This window comes from Astatotilapia calliptera, chromosome 11, assembly GCF_964374335.1.
Source record: "Astatotilapia calliptera chromosome 11, fAstCal68.1, whole genome shotgun sequence".
Lineage (NCBI taxonomy): Eukaryota > Metazoa > Chordata > Actinopteri > Cichliformes > Cichlidae > Astatotilapia > Astatotilapia calliptera.
Genome location: NC_137432.1, coordinates 37,412,326 through 37,429,825, shown reverse-complemented (window position 1 = coordinate 37,429,825; position 17,500 = coordinate 37,412,326). Strand labels below are relative to the sequence as shown.

General features: G+C 44.5%; 2 protein-coding genes and 1 long non-coding RNA gene across 4 annotated transcripts in view; 2 read left to right on the top strand and 1 right to left on the bottom strand.

The window, feature by feature from the left end:
- The window catches only part of mtx1a (metaxin 1a), a 13,691-nt gene extending 9,868 nt beyond the window's left edge, over window positions 1-3,823 (top strand). The window contains exons 6-8 of the mRNA XM_026185005.2: window positions 1,285-1,361; window positions 1,771-1,928; window positions 3,354-3,823. Of these exons, the coding sequence (XP_026040790.2) occupies window positions 1,285-1,361; window positions 1,771-1,928; window positions 3,354-3,589 (471 nt within the window). The 3' untranslated portion in view covers window positions 3,590-3,823. The remainder of the gene's footprint in view (window positions 1-1,284; window positions 1,362-1,770; window positions 1,929-3,353) is intronic.
- On the bottom strand, window positions 3,485-5,222 carry LOC145431998 (uncharacterized). The gene is made up of 2 exons (XR_013912338.1): window positions 5,068-5,222; window positions 3,485-4,953 (listed from the first exon to the last, which is right to left on the bottom strand). It is a non-coding gene; the product is annotated as an uncharacterized LOC145431998 (long non-coding RNA).
- A 1,380-nt stretch (window positions 5,223-6,602) lies between these two features.
- Window positions 6,603-17,500, top strand: part of thbs3a (thrombospondin 3a) — a 25,656-nt gene continuing 14,758 nt past the window's right edge. The window contains exons 1-5 of one of the 2 annotated variants that reach the window (XM_080308582.1): window positions 6,603-7,782; window positions 11,995-12,201; window positions 16,319-16,572; window positions 17,188-17,290; window positions 17,453-17,479. In XM_080308582.1, the coding sequence (XP_080164708.1) occupies window positions 7,701-7,782; window positions 11,995-12,201; window positions 16,319-16,572; window positions 17,188-17,290; window positions 17,453-17,479 (673 nt within the window). In that variant the 5' untranslated portion in view covers window positions 6,603-7,700. The remainder of the gene's footprint in view (window positions 7,783-11,994; window positions 12,202-16,318; window positions 16,573-17,187; window positions 17,291-17,452; window positions 17,480-17,500) is intronic. The other variant, XM_026184568.2, reaches the window with a different exon arrangement.

The following is a 17,500-nucleotide window of genomic DNA, read 5'->3' as shown; positions in this document are numbered from 1 at the left end:
ATTACGTCGACATGGTCATCTGGATGAACCGGCCCTTTAAATGTCCATAGTACCCGATGCAAATGGAAACTCTGGGCCAAAAACACGCCTCCAGTCCAACAGCATAATATTAACATCCAGATAATTCAGTTATTAATTTGATGTCACGCTCTTTAAAATACTGACTGGGTAAAATATGAATGTACTGCCGAGTGTTTCCGTCATCTGGAGGGAAACCGTAGAAGAACTGCCTGAAATGTTGCACAGAGTCGACATTTTTTGTGGTCGGCACTGATGAAGTCTGAGGTGTGTTTGGATGCTCCAGAAAAGTGAGTTCGTCAGACACTTTTCCCCTGGAGATTATAAACACGTCACACAAATAAATCCTGATGACTTTGGTGAACATTTGGCTGTGCTTGAGGCTATAACGCTCATGTTTGAGAAGCCCTTTCTAAGTGACCGTACCAAAGACGTTTGGTATAACCCGACCTCAGCAGTCAGTCGCAGGAGTTTCTAAGGCATGAAGAAACGAATTGATGTGCTCTCTTCGGAGGTGTCCAGTGGAGATATTAACAGCTCTCAGTGGTCGTAAAAGGCATCACACTGTGCAGACTTTCAGCACAGGAGTTGGACACGGACCTTTGGCCTTGGCCATGTTAGTTCCTTGCTTTAGCTTTCACAGTTAAATTTATGGTGGCCCTTGGCTTTTTAATGCTTGGTTTCAATAGCACTAAGTCAGAGGAGCTGGTAATGGAACAGCTGTGTACACAGTGAGAGGAGGAACAATGAACTGCAGGAAATTTACTCCAGACAAGGAGGACCAAGGTCACAAGCATGACATCCAGGCAGCTCGAGACTCCATTGTAGCCTTGGCAGATTTAAGGTTAAAGGTTGGGAATCGGGGGCAAGTAATCGAGACTTTAGAACTGAAGAAGCTTCTCGGATGAGAGGTGAAACATCTTCAAGCAACTTAAAGAAGTCCAGACGCTTTTCTTTCCAAGCTCCTTAGACTACTCGAGACTTTCCATCTTGTGAAGTCTGGTGGGACAAAGGGCCACATATGAACACACCTCTGGGTATCCTAAGGCCTCTCTTCTACCGTCCCAGTACCAGGAACAGAAAAAGCCCCAAAAGCTCCAGCACGAGACGACAAAACTGGCCCGGAGTTTTTTTGTTTTCAGCTTTTTAGCAGAACCAGACTTCCTGCACCTTTTGAGCCTTTTTTACAGATATTGTTGATCTATAAACTGAAGCTTCTGGCTTTGACCCAGTTTTGTCTTTCTGTGTCTGTCTTGTGGTTTTCAGTTGTACCGAGATGCTGCCGAGTGCATGAACCTGCTGTCCCAGCGACTCGGCTCTCACAAATTCTTCTTTGGAGACTCGTAAGTTCATCCACACGTTAACGTGAAAACACGAAGTTGGCTTTTCTCACAGGCAGCGCACTTGTATTACTCTGGGGAAACTTTGAAGATGGTCATTAAGTTAAAAGCTTTTCTAGAGGTGTTTCAGGCACCTCCACCCAGGAGGAGACCCGGGGCCGCTGGAGGGTTCGGGAGAAGGAGGTCAAATATACGTTAGACGATAGATTGATGGCTATCATTTTGAAAAACACTGTGTATCATGTCAACTGTGGTAAAAACTCTTGTAGACACCCTGTGTTCATGCACGTCTGTCCTCCTTATGTACCTTACTGCACTGCATACAGTGATGCACTCAGTAATTGTCACTGGGAGTTGCAGTGGTGACACCAGATTATTGGACTTTGACCCTAATAAGCTTTTCTCCCTGCAGGCCTTCCTCTCTCGATGCCTATGTGTTTGGTCACCTGGCGCCCATCCTGAAGTGCAAACTGCCCAATGGGAAACTACAACAGCATCTGAAGTCTCTCGACAACCTGACCAACTTCTGCACCAACATCCTGCAGCTCTACTTCCCCAAAGACGGCCGAGGTGAGGCACACAACAGTCCGAGAGCAGACTTCTCGAGTCCAGGACGAGGCTGGACGCCGTCCCGCTCACTTCAGGACGTTTTAATCTTCTGACAAATTGTTCGCAGACTTTAAAGTGAAACTCTGAGAGCGAGATGTCTGAAACCATTAATAAGAGAAGTAACAACAGTTCAAGCCCGTCAGCATTTTTTGCCTCTGAGATGTTTTGGAATCATTTATCCGTCTGAGATTGATGTGACATCGTGTAAACCGTCACTCTAAACAGATTGTCTCATTTTAGTCTGAAACGTGTTTTCTGCTGTTTGACTTCTGCCATCACTAACGAGGAACGAAGATGACATCAGGCACACATGTTGTAACACTTAGGGGGAAAAGACCCGGGATGCTTATCGGAGCGCTGTCACAAAGACGATGTTTGTTTTATTGGAGAGATTTTTGTTGTTGGTGCCTTTTAGAAAGTTTTGGTTGTGAACTTGACACCGTCTGAAACGCTCCCAGCTCGCTTTCATTTCAGCACACAGAGTATTTCCAGTAGTCGGAGTCTTGTGTGGACCGTTTCCTGCTGTGTGAGCGGGGACACCAGTGGAAAAGTTCCCAGTTCAATTCAGATTTAATTATAAAGCACCAGTTCACCACAACAGTCCTGCTTTATGCTCTAAAGTAAAGAGACTACAGCATCAACCCACAAATCTGTGACGTAGCACTTTACTACTACTTTACTTCTTTAGTTACAGTGTTTCACTTGAAAGAACAACTTTTAAAAGCCCACTCACATGTTCTAAGAGCATGGGGTCAAGGGTCAGGGTGCTTGTCATTGATGGTTCAGCTTTAAACCTAAACCATAGCCACAAACCCTGTGAAGGATCCTGGGAGCTTTTGAATTGTAGCTCGTGTTAATGCAACCTGCAGCGGTTCCTGATCGTCTACACAACTTCGTCTCATGCTTCAGTAATGTGACATTGACACGTTGTTGTGGTTGACATTTTGTTTATTGCTCCTGGAAACTCTGACATTAGTGTTCAAACTGGTGCTCGAAGCGCGCCGGGCTCTCTGGAGCTGCTGGATGATCACAGCTCAGGAAAGAAATGAAGCGCTTCGCCTCTTCGATAGGAAGACGAGAAGCAAAGTTTTCCACAGGAATTCTCGTTTCCAACTGCTGCGGTGATTTCCTTATGTGTCCTGTGGGAATCCCTGCATTGATACGGCAGCAGACCCGGTCCGCACACTCGTATTTCCACCCCAACCGAGGCAGAAAAAGTCAGAATGTGCACGATGAGCCAAAATGGCACCAAAGTGCACCAGCAGCTGTGATGTAGTGTTTCACGCTGCGGTTAGCGAAGCCACCGTGAGCGAGCAGAAACCGCCTAGAGTAGAAACACAGTAGAAACACGGCTGACATTCTCCCCGTTGTTGTTTTTTGGTTCAGAGAGCTTCAGTCAGAAGACTTCCCCCCACTCTGAAGGCGGAGACTTCGACCACGTTCCCAACAAGCGGAGGAAGCAGTTCCTGTCTGCTCTGGTGGCTTTGGGCGCCATGCTGAGCTACGCCCTCCTGACAGGCATGGTGTCAATCCAGCACGCCCATCACGAGGCGCTGGAGGAGCCGCCGGACCTGCAGGACATCGGCTCCCATCACGACCACGAGGACGAAGGAGACGGCTGAGGACGACGGGCCGAGGCCGCCGTGGGACTCCGCGGACAGCAGTGAAAATGTTCAGGATAAGATCCAGGTGCAGTTAGACAAAGTTTGGGTCCATCTGACCAAACAGGAAGCGTCAGTGTGAAGTTTATCAAATGAAAAAATAATTTATCGACACAAACGAGCCTCTGTGGACAGGAAGTGGAGTTTAGTGCTGGTGTATGTACAGAAATGAATTAAAGGAAAAGTGGAGTCACATGGTTTTGTTTAGTTTTCATGTGTTCTGTTTTATTTTCAACATAATATGAAGCAAAAGGAGAAGAAATGTTGACAGCGTTCACTACTGATGCATCTTTGTTCTGAACATGTTTCAGCGTAAGTTTCATGTGACGACGACACAAGAGAATAAAGCTTTAAATGCAGACGGATGGCTCCGTACTCATGGAGGATTCAAACAAAGCTTATTTGGGTTCATTTGTTGTTTTGTGGCTTAAATGATTTTTTTTCTCCATATAATCAAAGTCACCAGCAGCTGCCTTCACTTCATCTGTGGAAGTTATCAGCGAATGACAGAGGGGAGGTGCACAGAAGCAGAAGAGCGCCTAAACCAGCACATATAACAACGACTCGTTACCAGTTGTTATTCATGCTGGAATTCTACCGGCTTTCAACCTGGAGTTTCATTGATTTTGGTCCAAATTACCACATTTCCAGCGTGGTTCCAGTCACCAACTACTACTTTTTCTTCTGGTTGCTCGCTGTAGGGGGCGCCACAGCAGATCATCTGCCTCCATCTCCTCCTATCCCAGCATCCTCCTCTGTCATGCTTCTGCATGTCCTCCTTCATCTATGCTCTTCTCTTCCTGCCTGAAAGCTCCATCCCCGCCTCCCTCCTCTGCACGCGCTCATTTCTAATCCCGTCCATCCCGCTCAAGAACATCTTCAGTTCGGCCTCCGGCGTCTCCAAACGATACATCACAGCAGGTCTTGCCTCCATCTTTAAACTATCCTGTCACAATAAACGGCTCCCGTCTCCACCCACTCCTCTTCACCTCTCTTGTGTGCTGTCTGTTGCTTTGGAGCCCAGGTATTTAAACTCCTCTGTCTCTCCTTCCCTGCTTCTGTCTCATTCACACACATGGATTCGTTCCCAAATCCGAACCCGAGCTTCACCGTCTTGGTTCCACGACAGCACGGTGACTCTTCCGCTCATTTCCGTGACCTCTGATGGAGTTTGTTATCTCCAGCAGCAATTTGAGGTCTTATTTAATACAACGTGATGTTTATTTGATCAAGTATGCTCCCTTCTCGCTTCTGTTCAAATCTTCTGAGCCAATCAGAATAAAGTTTCCAGACAGTTTGAAACTGGGGAGCTGCGTCACAGTGCGCTGTAAGATAAATAAGGATTATTGTTTGAGCTGGTAATCATGCTAAGCCACTCTACTAGTTTAGGAATGAAAATATGTTGCTGAAAATGAGAAGTAAGAATCATCTGGACTCACTCTGACTGAAACGAGAGGTCACGAGAGGTGATTTTACCGTAAACTGGACAATGAAACAACAGCAGACAACATCCACATGTCAGGATAATAGAAATGAATGTTTTTGACCCACCCCTCCGCCCCGAGACTCCACCCATCCTGACCGGGTCTGGACCCCGGGGACGTACAGCTGCACATGACGCCACCTCACAGGAATCCTGGCCTGGCTTCTGTGCTGCGTGCTGTTAACGTGCGTGCCCCCCCCCCCCCCCCCCCCCCTCCTGCTCTGCTGGGCTTAATGAGCTGATCTGGAAGCAGTTTGAGGAGCTGGATTCTTTCTCCAGACGCAGTTAAGACAGAATTACAAACTCTGTGTGACACTTTTTCACTCCTCACACACTTCTGCTTCAGACTGAGGAGGCAAAAAGGAGCCGGAGGTCTGGAGGTGGAGAGGTGGCGTTTCCTTCCTCCCCTCACCTGCTGTTAAACACGAGTTTCCATGGCAACGTGCTGGAGTCAGAAACAAACAGTCTGAAAGCGTGAGAGGAGGCATGCAGGGAGGACCGCAGCAGAAACCGAGAGCTCGCCTTCTTTGTGTTGCTGATTTCATCGAGAATCACTCCCACGTTACGTTTTCACTGAAGTTCGCTTCTCTCCTTTACATCAGGACGGGAGCCTGGAAGCCTCCAGCGCTTCATGTTCAGTCATGTTTGTGATGAGGACTTTAGAAACATTAAAATCATGAATCCATGGATGTTTTCATGTGTGTTTGTTTGGCTGCAGGGCCCTGCGACCTCTTGATGTCTCTCAGTCTGTGCCAGCTTGGCCTTGAGTAATTCTTCACACATGAATCCTTCAGTAGAGCCTGCCCATCTAAGACACGCCCACCCACCAACCAAACAATTTAGTTCAGACAGCTTAAAAAAGTAATTAGTAACTAATTACTGATTACTTCTTCAAAAAAGTAATCCAGTTGCTTTACTGATTACTTACATTTTTTGCTGATCAAAAGTAATTAGTTACTTAGTTACTTTTTAAAAACATGATACACAACCTGAATACGTAATAAAGCAACAGACCTTTCAGCCCAATTCTAATTTTTATGCCTAATCGTCATATAAAATTGAATCAAATGGAAAGCCTCTTTTTAAAACTTGTTTAATTACTTTTAAACTTTTAATTTTATGCATCAAGCAGAAAATAAATTATATTCAACAGTCTTTGACTTGAAGAAATTGTTTAACATTTAAACCTATTTCCTGCATATAAAATAAAATAATGTCATCATAACGCAGCTTGCTTACGGGAAAGTAACAGTAATCAAATTACTTTTTTTGCAATAGTAATCCCTTACATTACTTGTTACTTGAAAAAGTAATCGGATTACAGTAATGCATTACTGCCCATCGCTGGAGATCACACACAGACTTTAGACTGAGGTCTCAGCCTGTAAAGACGATCCCCCAACCGCCCCTCCCTGAGCCTGGTTCTGCTGGAGGTTTCTTCCTGTTAAAAGGGAGTTTTTCCTTCCCACTGTCGCCAAAGTGCTTTCTCACAGGGGGTCATACGATTGTTGGGTTTTTCTCTGTGTGTACTATTGTAGGGTCTTTATGTTACAATATAAAGAACCTTAAGCTGACTTGTGATTTGGCGCTGTATAAATATAATTGAATTAAATTGCAAATCACTGCAGTATCAGGCTAATAAAATCCGTATGGACACTGAAGTACAAACACGTGGGACGTATCGCACAGCATGCCATGTGTGTTTTTTCAGCTAGTTCCATTAGCCATCCAAAAGGATTCAACAGAGGTCCACTTCCTGAACTTCCGGACGTTTTTCTTCTAATTCTTCTTGTAAATTATTTTCTGAACTCACACAAGGACCCTGCACCCGGGGGTGTCACAGTCTGGCCCTGGACCCTCAGCTGGCCCCCTGCAGGACTGAATGAGGGTCCCAGAACACAAAGGTGGTACGGACATCAGAGCTCCTGGGAGGCAGCTCCTGACCTCTGACACCTGACCTCTGACCTGCTGTGATGGATGGAGGAGTGATCTGTTTAATGCCCTCACAGCTGCAGCCATCAGGCACTAAACTGATTCTCGACCCCTTATTCGCTGTTATGTAATCTGATCCGAGCTGCTTCTCTGTTTGTTATCCAAAAAAGTGAAGTGCAGATGTTTCACTTCAAGAAAAGAAAACTTTAACCTATGAAAAAAACTTCCTTTCTCTGTTTTTACTTTGTTGTTGTTTTTAAAGTTGAATTAATTTGATTTTCTTTTATTGTTATTGTTGCTCTCGGGTCGCGCGCACGACTTGAGCGCGCGCCAGCAGCAGTTTCCAGCTGTGCTCGTGAACCCGCCCGTCAGTTGCTCGGTTTGTCCTGCGGTGCTTCGGCTCCTCTCCTCACCGCTCACCGCTGCTGTTCGTCGGTGTGGATACAGCCTGCTCTCTCGGTCCTCTTGCTCCTTCCTCCTGGCTGAAACTGCCCCTGCTCCCCTCTCCGTCCTCCAGCTTCTCCGACCTTCTTTGGAGAGCTCCTCCGGTTCTCCTTCGGTTCCCCCAAGTCCAGCATCGCGTGGGACCTGCACGGGTTTCTGTACCTCCGGGATCTCCGGTTTAAAGTTTCCAGAGCCGGTTCTTTGAGGTCCAGCATGGGTTGGTGTGTCCCGGTTCTGCTGTCACTCATCGGCGCTCAGCTCGCTGCGGGAGTCCCGGACGGACCGGACGTCCAAGGTCAGAGAACCGAACCAACCTGCAGCTGATGCTGTAACTGAAACCGAGTAAAACGGGATGGGAAGTAGTTGTAATCCTCGAGTACTGCACTGAAGTACTGCTTTAGTACACTTCGTAGTGACACATTAACTATAGCTGCTGATTTTATTAACTCCGAGCACGTTACTAATATTGTTTCAACGCTACACACAGTTTTAGCAAACTTAGCAAATACATTGAAAAACTGCTCTTTAATAAATGGTGTTTATTAATGTTAATACCAGGTTTGTGTTACTAATATTGCACGACCAGCTTTCAGGTTATGAGTTCATAGCAAACGGGTTTATTAATAACAAATAAATCATTACTGATACTGTTTACGATTTTATGGAAAAAAGGTAAATGTGTTCTACATTTATATTAAATGTATTAATAAGCTTTTCATTATTACACCTTCTAACCAGGTGGTGTAAAATCTCCCTTTCTGTTCTTAAACCTATTAAAAACTAATCTATACTCATGAATTACTCAAATTAAAATGTTTTATTTCTTTAATAAAAGTTCTTGAGACTGTATCAGATATCAGTCGATCACCTGAAGTCAGAAATTTTAGTACCGGAGACAGAGTGAGATGGTCTAAAACATCCCGAGGACGTGTTCGGCTCAGGATGCTGTTTCTGTGAAACAAAGTGTGCTGCTGAGGAAGTTTGAACAGCAGGTGGAAGCTGACGAAGGTCTCACCTCAGGCCTCACGTCCATGATGGAGCGTTTAGTTATCTGAATAATAGTCTGATAATAACATCAGTGCCTGCTAAAGACTCCAGTCCTGCTGAGTGCGTTATTAGTCCATTATAGTAATAAATAGTGATGCAGCCAGCTGGCAAAGGGAGCCAGCTAGCACTAGCTGATAACTGAATGAGGTCGTTTCTAAGTCACTAACACTGAACCTTTAAAATGTGGAGTCCAAAACCAGTGGATGATGTCATGGCAGCCATGTCCATCTTCTACATACAGTCTGTGGTCTTAGAGATCCAGATTTTTAATCATACCTAACTTTCCAAAGTCCTTTTTGGAATAATACAGAAAACATTAAAGAACACAAAAGGTGTCCATATTGCACATGCTGTGTAATCCACAGTGACAGCAGCTGCTGCTCACCGATGAATGTTACATAAAACACAGCAGCTGCATATTGGGGTGAATTGTAATGATTTTATTTTTTTGTGAGGACAGATTCACTCAGACTAAAGAGAAACACATACACAGACACAGACACCAAATAAAAACCGAGCAAGGAGTTCAGGACTGAGGTGCGGACCTCTGCTGACTCTGGGCTGAGAGACCATCTTCACAGTGGCCTAATAAAGAGGAACAGATGTTATAGATCCTAGAGCAGGATCACTGCTCCTATTTTTCAAGTGTTTAAAACAATCTGATGAGAAGAAAGCTTCCTCAGTGTGTCAGCGCTTTCACTGCTTTCTTCCACTTTGGGATTGTTTATAGTAACTTTCTGGGTTTCCAACAACATTTTTTTTAATCTTTTCAATTTTATCTTCTGGAAAACAGCTGCAAGAGATTTGGACTAAAAGCGAGGACTTGAAAGGGGTTCCCCGTCTGCTAAGGATTCATTTTCTGTGACGTAAGCCCAGTGCAGACAGAGATCATCTTTAAATCTTTCATTTTATTAACAAATACTTTATTACCATTAAAACATGGAAAACAGGGTTTTGGAGGCGAGGCAGAGATTCTGTTGCTTTTAAGAAACGACCAACAAACTATCAAAAAGAAGCTACTCAGTCAAGTGATCTGAGAAAAGGTGTTTAACGTTTGCAGGAGTGACTTTATTTAGGACCAAGTGTTAAGTCTGCAGACTGAAAGGTGGGCGTGGCCACTGTGGGGTCGCCTGCTGGTTTCACGACTCTTCTGCGTTTTAAAGCCTCTGCACTGGGATCAGTTTTAGCGTCAGCTGTGTCTGCGTGATGCTCTGACCTGTTACTGTGTCTAACACTGAGCCACCTTTGTGAAACCAGTAAATTGAGCTTAAACTGGTTCCAGCCAGATGTTTATGGTCTGAGCCCCCTCCTGCGGGCTGCATGGAGCTGACTCCTCTTTCTGCGGAGGTTCAGGTGCTACACTAGTCTCCAGTTTGAAGATTGTTGGGGTTTGTTTTAAAACATCAGGAGTCATCTGTTGTTATTGGACTAAGACATCCTGGCTGGTGTGAGGGTGGAGGGGCGGCAGGATTATCAGCTGTCTGTGTTGTTCTTCCTCTGTGGTGTTTGTGTTCAGCAGATGGACTGATCAGAAACTTCCTGAGTCGAGCTCACCAACGTAGCTTAGTTTCACAATAAAAACCTGGAAGCTGCACGTTGAAGTTTGCTGCGTCGGTTCATGTATCAGCAGGTAAAGTGAGTCACTGCTTTCAGCATAGCCGACAGCACCTCGCACACTGCTCTGCTCTGTGTGCTGATTAGTGTCAATCAAGGCAAGCCGGCCCTTGCCCTGATTGATCTCTATCTCGCCTTCTGTCATCAGACCGTAGCTGCTTGGAAAGAGCCGTTCTGCTGAGCAGCTTCACTTTTGTGTTCCTGCATTGGTGGTCCCTAATCGGTTTTGTATGCAGCTCACTCAGGGTAGAGATTTCTTAGGTACTCCTGAACCACGCCTATTCTGTGTAAGGATACGGATTAACTTTTGTATTTTTATTTGTCACGAAAGAGCATTCATGGAGCACAGGTTCCATTTATCTTAGATCAGGCGAGGTTTTTTCTTTGAGTCAAGTATTAAAGAACAATATTCTTGCATCCTTTGCGATGTTCAGACAATATTTTAGCTCCCAGAGGAATCTCATCTATTTGTCTCGGTGACATTAAACCGCAGCAGCCGCTCTGACTCATGTGATCCTCGCCCAGAATTTTCTGGTGTGTTTGAAATCATCACTGTTAAATCCACAGTGGGAGGAGCAACAATTAGAGACACCCAGTGAGAACAAGAGGGGAGATGTAAACCACCTTCATGCGTCTGTACAAATCCAGCTGAGGTGCAGAAATGCATCTGTTGTCTCGTTTTGCAGTCTGAGCAGTTGAGTGATTGCAGGAAGTTTCAGATGTTAAAAAGGAAGCTTTAACTCAGTATTGTTGTGACTTGGAGTCTAATTTAAACGTGCAAAGGTCACAAGAAAGTCAGATATTAGCTGTTAGATGCTCAGATCCTCATATGATTCTAATAAAAAAAATGAAGAAGAAACCAATAAAGATGGTCTTTAAGGAAAATGGGGGCGACGGTGGGTCTCCTACATCTTTCTAAATGATTTCCATTTATCCTTCAGTTATGTCTGCTTTATTCTGGAGAGCGTCCTGAGGGCAGGAGCTGATCCCAGCTGGCTGGAGAGAGAGGCGGCATGTACCTTGGACAGCTCAGCAGGCGATCACAGAGTTTATGATTTTTAGTGTTGAACTTTCAGCCTTAGCATCAATCATTTCGAGGCAGTATCTGTTTCTACGTCACCACAGAACGTCTTAAAATATGCTGCCAGGCTTTGGCATCGACCTGACGCCGCCCGGCACTTTTCCAGATGTTAAAAGTGTGCTGATTGTATGTAAAGGTTCTGAAACTGAGACCAAAACCCAACGCGTTTCATGTTGTCGACGATCAAAACAAAAGAGACTTGCCAAACATCTGCCCTGGTGTTGAATGTAATAAAAAGAAAAAAGTTCTTCTATTTGACGACTTTCTCAACAAATCGAAAACATCTGGAAATGAGCGAATTCCCTCATCGCTTTATTTCTTAGTTTTGATGCCTGTTATAACCAGATGTTTTTATTGTGTCATTCTTTACTTATGGTTGTTGTTGTTGGTTATCTTTTTATACAAGTTACATTTCTGTGACATGTGGATTAATTAGTAGTGACGAGAAAGTAAAACAGGATTCTTCTCTGCATCTTTGCTAAGATAATCAGTACAGAGATATCTCTGCGATCACACGGTGGGTCTTTGTCCACAGCTGTCACTACAACATGATTTCTAATTTCCAGTTTGGCCGTTGATTGGCTGTTTGGGGCAGTGGTTCGATTCCTGTGTGAGTCCTTTGAGTGTCAGATTTGTCTCACGGTGTCTCTGATGAAATCTGAACAGGAGTCAAAAACCAGTTCAGCTTTTTTCTCTTTGAGGTTTCTGAGCTAACGGACTCTCGTGTTAACGAAACACTTGTGTGCACTCTTTCCTGCTCCTCAGTGATCGACGTGTTGGGTCTGCAGGACTCGAAGCAGAGCGTTGCAGCGGTGGAGAAGCTGTCTGGTGGTCTGAGCGCACTCAGTGACATCTACGTGGTGTCCACGTTCAGGCTGCCGGCAAAGCTCGGAGGAGTTCTGCTGGGCATCTACAGCAAGCAGGACAACAGGAAGTACCTGGAGGTCGCCATCATGGGGAAGATCAACAAAGGTTGGTGGACGTGTAGCAGCTCACCCTCATCTGACTCCAGCTCTGATCCAAACACCATCCAAATCCTCTTTATTTTAAACTCTGCTGGAAATCTTAAACTTTCCACAGATCCCAAAAGTGTCAGGATGGATTTTGTTGAAATGAAACAGCAGAGCTGTAAAAGCTTTCCATGAAAGCATGAAGGCTGCGGTTCGAATACTTCACTGAGAGGAAACACCTCACCAAGAGGGTCGACGTAGCAGGTTCAGGACAAGGAAAGAAAGGAAGGAAATGTGGCGTCTTTAGCTTAGCAGCTGGTCCACAGTGTTTCTGTGACATCTGACAGAAACGTTTTATTTTACCTTTGAACCCACGGGGCCCTGGAGAGTAACGCACCGTACCGTGGAGCAGTAAGGAGGTTCCACAGATCACTGAGGAATCCCGAGACTCTGTGGGGTTCTTCAGGAGGTGTGATGGTCACTGCAAAGGTTTTAGTTGTTGTTGAAGATGTTTCATTAAAATCATTCAGCTGATGATGATGATGGAGGAAGTAAAAACCGTTATGACAGGCTTGTTAGAGTTATTCACACCGTTTCCACCAATCATCCTGCACACTCCACTCACCAGAGAGACACTGAACAATCTGGGGACAAAAGCAGTCTTTAATATTCCACAGGTTAAACTACACTTTAATTTCCTGTGCTCCAGGGGTGGGGAACTCCAAGCCTCGGGGGCCGGTGTCCTGCAGGTTTTAGATGTGCCCTTGATCCAACACAGCTGATTTAAACGGCTAAATGACCTCCTCAACATGTCTTGAAGTCCTCCGGAGGCCTGGTAGTGAACTAATCATGTAATTCAGGTGTGTTGGCCCAGGGTGATATTAAAAGCTGCAGGTTACCGGCTCTCGAGGCCTGGAGTTCCCCAGAGTCAGTTTCTGACCTAAACAGCTCATCAGAAAGGGCACAGAGTTTTCCGTCACACTTGTTTGTTCATCTGTTTCTTCCACAGCATGTCTTTATCCTGTCTTCCTTCTCTCACACCAACCAATCACAGCAGATGGCCCCGCCCCTCCCTGAGCCTGGTTCTGCCGGAGGTTTCTTCCTGTTAAAAGGGAGTTTTTCCTTCCCACTGTCGCCAAAGTGCTGCTCACAGGGGGTCATATGATTGTTGGGTTTTCCCTGTATGTTATTGTAGGGTCTACCTTACAATATAAAGCACCTTGAGGCGACTTTGTGATCTGGCACTGTGTGAATAAAATTGAATTGAATGTATTGGAATTTCTGGTTCTGCACAGGCCGCTCTCTCAGGTTTCAGTTTGTGACATCAGTCTCTTGCACGCCCTCTTGTCTTTGCTATAGATGAAAATGTATATAACTTCAGGACTACGTCACCATCTACGTCCACTCGAGGTGCAGCGTCTCCTTCTTACCTGTCATAAAGGTTGAACAGCAGAAATTTCTCACAGATTGTCCACTGACAGTTAGACATGGAGGAAAAATCTGTTGTCAAAAAATCAAATATGAACCTATTGATACATTCTGATGTAGTTTTCCCACAAGTGGCAAATAAAATACATCAGCTGGTCCAGGAGCACATGGGCTGTAAAGATGCAGACACTAAGATGTGACGTTTCCACTGAGTGACACCTGCAGACTCCACGCATGTCTGCCACATCAAACACACAGCTGAGCCTGACAGACTGAAGATCTGTGGAAACTCTGAGTCCTGCAGAACTGAGACGGTGGCTGATTACAGAGCTGGTAATCACGCCGAGCTCAATGATGTTTAATGAAGCTGAAACTGAACACTGCGCTCTGATGGTTCAGCTCTGAATGACGTTCACGTGGCTCTGTGCTGGGCGGGTGCAGTCTGGTCTGATCAGCTGGTCTCCGCCGGGCCGGCACAGGAATCTGGTTCTGTTGTCGTTTTATAATCTTCTTCATCCTGATAATGACAGACTGCGAGTTCAGCCTGCAGCTGCTCTAACTACATGATTGCTGTAATCAGACTCCATGTTTCATAAACTACTCTGTGTTTGTGTTTTGGCTTAGGCCGACCTTTGACCTCGTGATTTAGCTGTCTCAAAATGCTTTAGTCTGAATATGATCCACACAAATTTTCCAGAGAGCCTCCTCGCCTTGAAAATAGGCCAATAATGGGACTATTTCCAGCAGCGGATGAATCTGCACTGGGTTCTCTGGTGACAGTAATTTATGTTGAACTGAGCGCAGCTCTGTGGGACAGAGAAATAAGATACAACTATAACTTTTATCTTTACGCCACCACAGTTATTTTATCCTGGTAGTTTTATTTTCTTGGTGCTTCTCATGTTTTTATTGGTCAGCAGAGCTCCTTCTTCCTGCTGCTGCGAGCTGCCAGCCATCCGCTCCTTCAGACTGTTTATTCTTTTTAATTTTTTCCGTTACGCTTCTTCCATTTTCTCATCCACGGAACCGTTGCCCTGATCGCCTACTTTCAAACAAAAGCATTTAGAAATTAGAGCATGGGCAGTTCCTGTCTTTATGAGTAAGCTGTGGATGATTTCCTCCTGTTGACCCTCATAAATAACTTTCTTATTTGTATCTTAGTAACACTTTCTGTGTAGAAGACAGGAGTTAAAGACTGGATTAATATTTGCTCAGTACTGCAGTCTAATATCGATGAGTTCTATTTTTCTTTCATCAACATCTCTCAGGTTTGTTCTCATCTGCAGAGCTGTCCTCTATAACCTCCTGAGACCCGAACTCTCCCACAGCAGCATTTTTAATTTCTCTTTGATATTTGGGCTGATTGGGACCTGATGAATGTAAAAACAAAGAATTACCAGATTTTTACCTTATTAAGAGCCACATATGAGGATATTCATTTAAAATATTTGATAGAACAGTAGCAGGATAATGTTCTTGTAAGTGGATATCAGGCCCTTGTAGAGCAAAATTGAGTTTTTTGGTCTAAATAACCCAAAATGTGATGTCCAGGAGGTTAAAGCCCATTTGTGTAACTATTTCTAAATCCCGTTAGAATTGCAGCCACATAAGCTAGCGCAATAATTAATTTTTTTGCATATGAAACCGGAGGAGTGTACTTAAGCAACACGCATTCAGCTTGTCTCAGGTCACAGTTTCCTTCCAGAAATGTCTTTTTTTAAAAACCGCATAAAAAGCGCTGGAAACAACAAAAACATTATAATCAAGAAACACGCTTTGCCGAGCCGATCAACGTTGGAATAAACGTCAGCGCAAGCTATCGCACGACCGCCCTCACTTGCCAAAACCGGAAGTGATGTCATTTTTGCGGGAAACATAGTTTTTCCCTGCGGGGCCTTTCGAAGGTTTGCTGGTGTTTGTGAGTCACGTTGGCCTGTCTGTGTCATTTTGTTGGAGGCTCAGGACTTAAACTGCACTGTTGTTGGAAATAGTTTATTTTGATGCTTTTTTTTGCAAAATGTTCACAAATTATTTATTTTCATTTTTCCTGCAGTTTATAAAAATTGGTGCATCTCAAAAATGTAAAGACACTCAAAATAAATTTCCAGTGTTTGGAAAATATTTCATGCAACTAAATATAAACCTACTTTATTGCACTTTGTTTTGTAATTTATGTAGTTACTATGGACTTAATGCAAACATATTATTAACATCTGGGATATAATGGCTGTATTGACATATAGCAACTCAAAATGCTGCCACAAATGGCACTACAGCAGGTAATATATGAAAATAAAATCTGGCCGACTTGGTTCTCTGACATGTGACAGAAAATGCCGCTTAACACTAAACCTTCATGATACTTCTGTATCATTATTGTGTCTAATTATAGGTGTTGTTGCAATGACTTAATACTGCCACTGTTAGATCAAACTGCAAATTACAAGGTGGTCATCTATAATCTCTAACCAGCGGCTCTGCGTTATCTTAATATAAACCCTATAAAAACAGAGCTATGCTTTATATGTAAGTCTATAAAATACCTGATGCCGTGTTTGTGATCATGATGCATTTAAACCAAACGTCAAACTGTTCATTTTTTTTCTCCTCTTCTTCTACTCCATCTATTTCTGCTCCAACTGCGACTTCTCTCTCCTCTCCTTTCTTTTACTATCTTTTGTTCTACCGTCCATGTTCTTCTGGTTCTTCAGTCCTGGTTCGTTACGTCAAAGCTGACGGGAAGGTCCACACCGTGAACATGCAGAACGCTAACCTGGCTGATGGACGGACTCACTCCATCATCCTGAGAGTCGGTGGCCTGCAGCGTAACAACATCAACATGGAGCTGTATGTTGACTGCCGACTGGCTGACTCCAGCCAGGGCCTGCCGCCGCTGGTTCCCCTGCCCAGAGAGGTGGAGATGGTGGAGATTAGACACGGGCAGAAGACTTACGCCCGACTCCAGGTTGGAGCAGCAGAAAATTAACGATCTGTTCAGTGATTAAGGAAATATTATGAGTGTTTTTGAAATAGAAGGATGTGTCAGGGGTAACTGCTGGTTGGACTAAACTGGATTTTTGAAGACACTGCTTCAGGCTGTGGAAATACAGATGAGACTTTTACTGTGAAGTAGAAGAACAGGGTTTAAATTACCTGACGAGCAGCCAGTTTGCTGAAAAAGCAGGAGGTAATTATTTGTGAAAGAGGGGGTGAAAAATGAGTCGCATAAACTCTGGATTAAAATCACTAAGTGGGGCAGGTAATATTAAAATCACTCCACCTCCCTCAGAGAAATAAATCCCATCTGAAAGGGCCTTTGTGCATGAGCCAGCACGGGGACGAGCACAGAGGAGAGTGAATAAAGCAGTGATGGGCAGCACCGCCAGTGGAACATTCGTCAGTGTCTGCACTTCACATGAGGAAAAAACCCAATTAAAGGGCGTGCTAATTACAGCCCTCTGCCAGTTTAACTGCGTCTGAGCTTCAACGTGAGAGTGAGGAACACATTTTGATAAATGAAAGGAACGGTTCCCTCACAGTTCTTGCTCTGTTCCACACTTTCTCTTCTTCTTTGTTTCAGGGGGCTTTGGTGTCCCTCATGATGGCTTTAGGGGGCAGCGTTGCTAAAGCTGGATCTCTGACTGACTGCCCGTTCCAAGGAGACTCGTCATCCTATAACTCAGGTCAGCTCACTGAGATCTCACTCAGTGTGGCTCTCTGCACTCAGACCTTCAGAGAGAGCTGGTTTCTCCTGCAGCTTTACACTCCAGCTGATCATTTTCTAACTGTAATCAATTATACCCTGTGTGACATTAATAAACAGTGATGAATTCTTTCTCTTCCAGTGAGCGGCGAGGTGAACTCCATCCTGGGTGAGATTTGCTTTTTTTTAT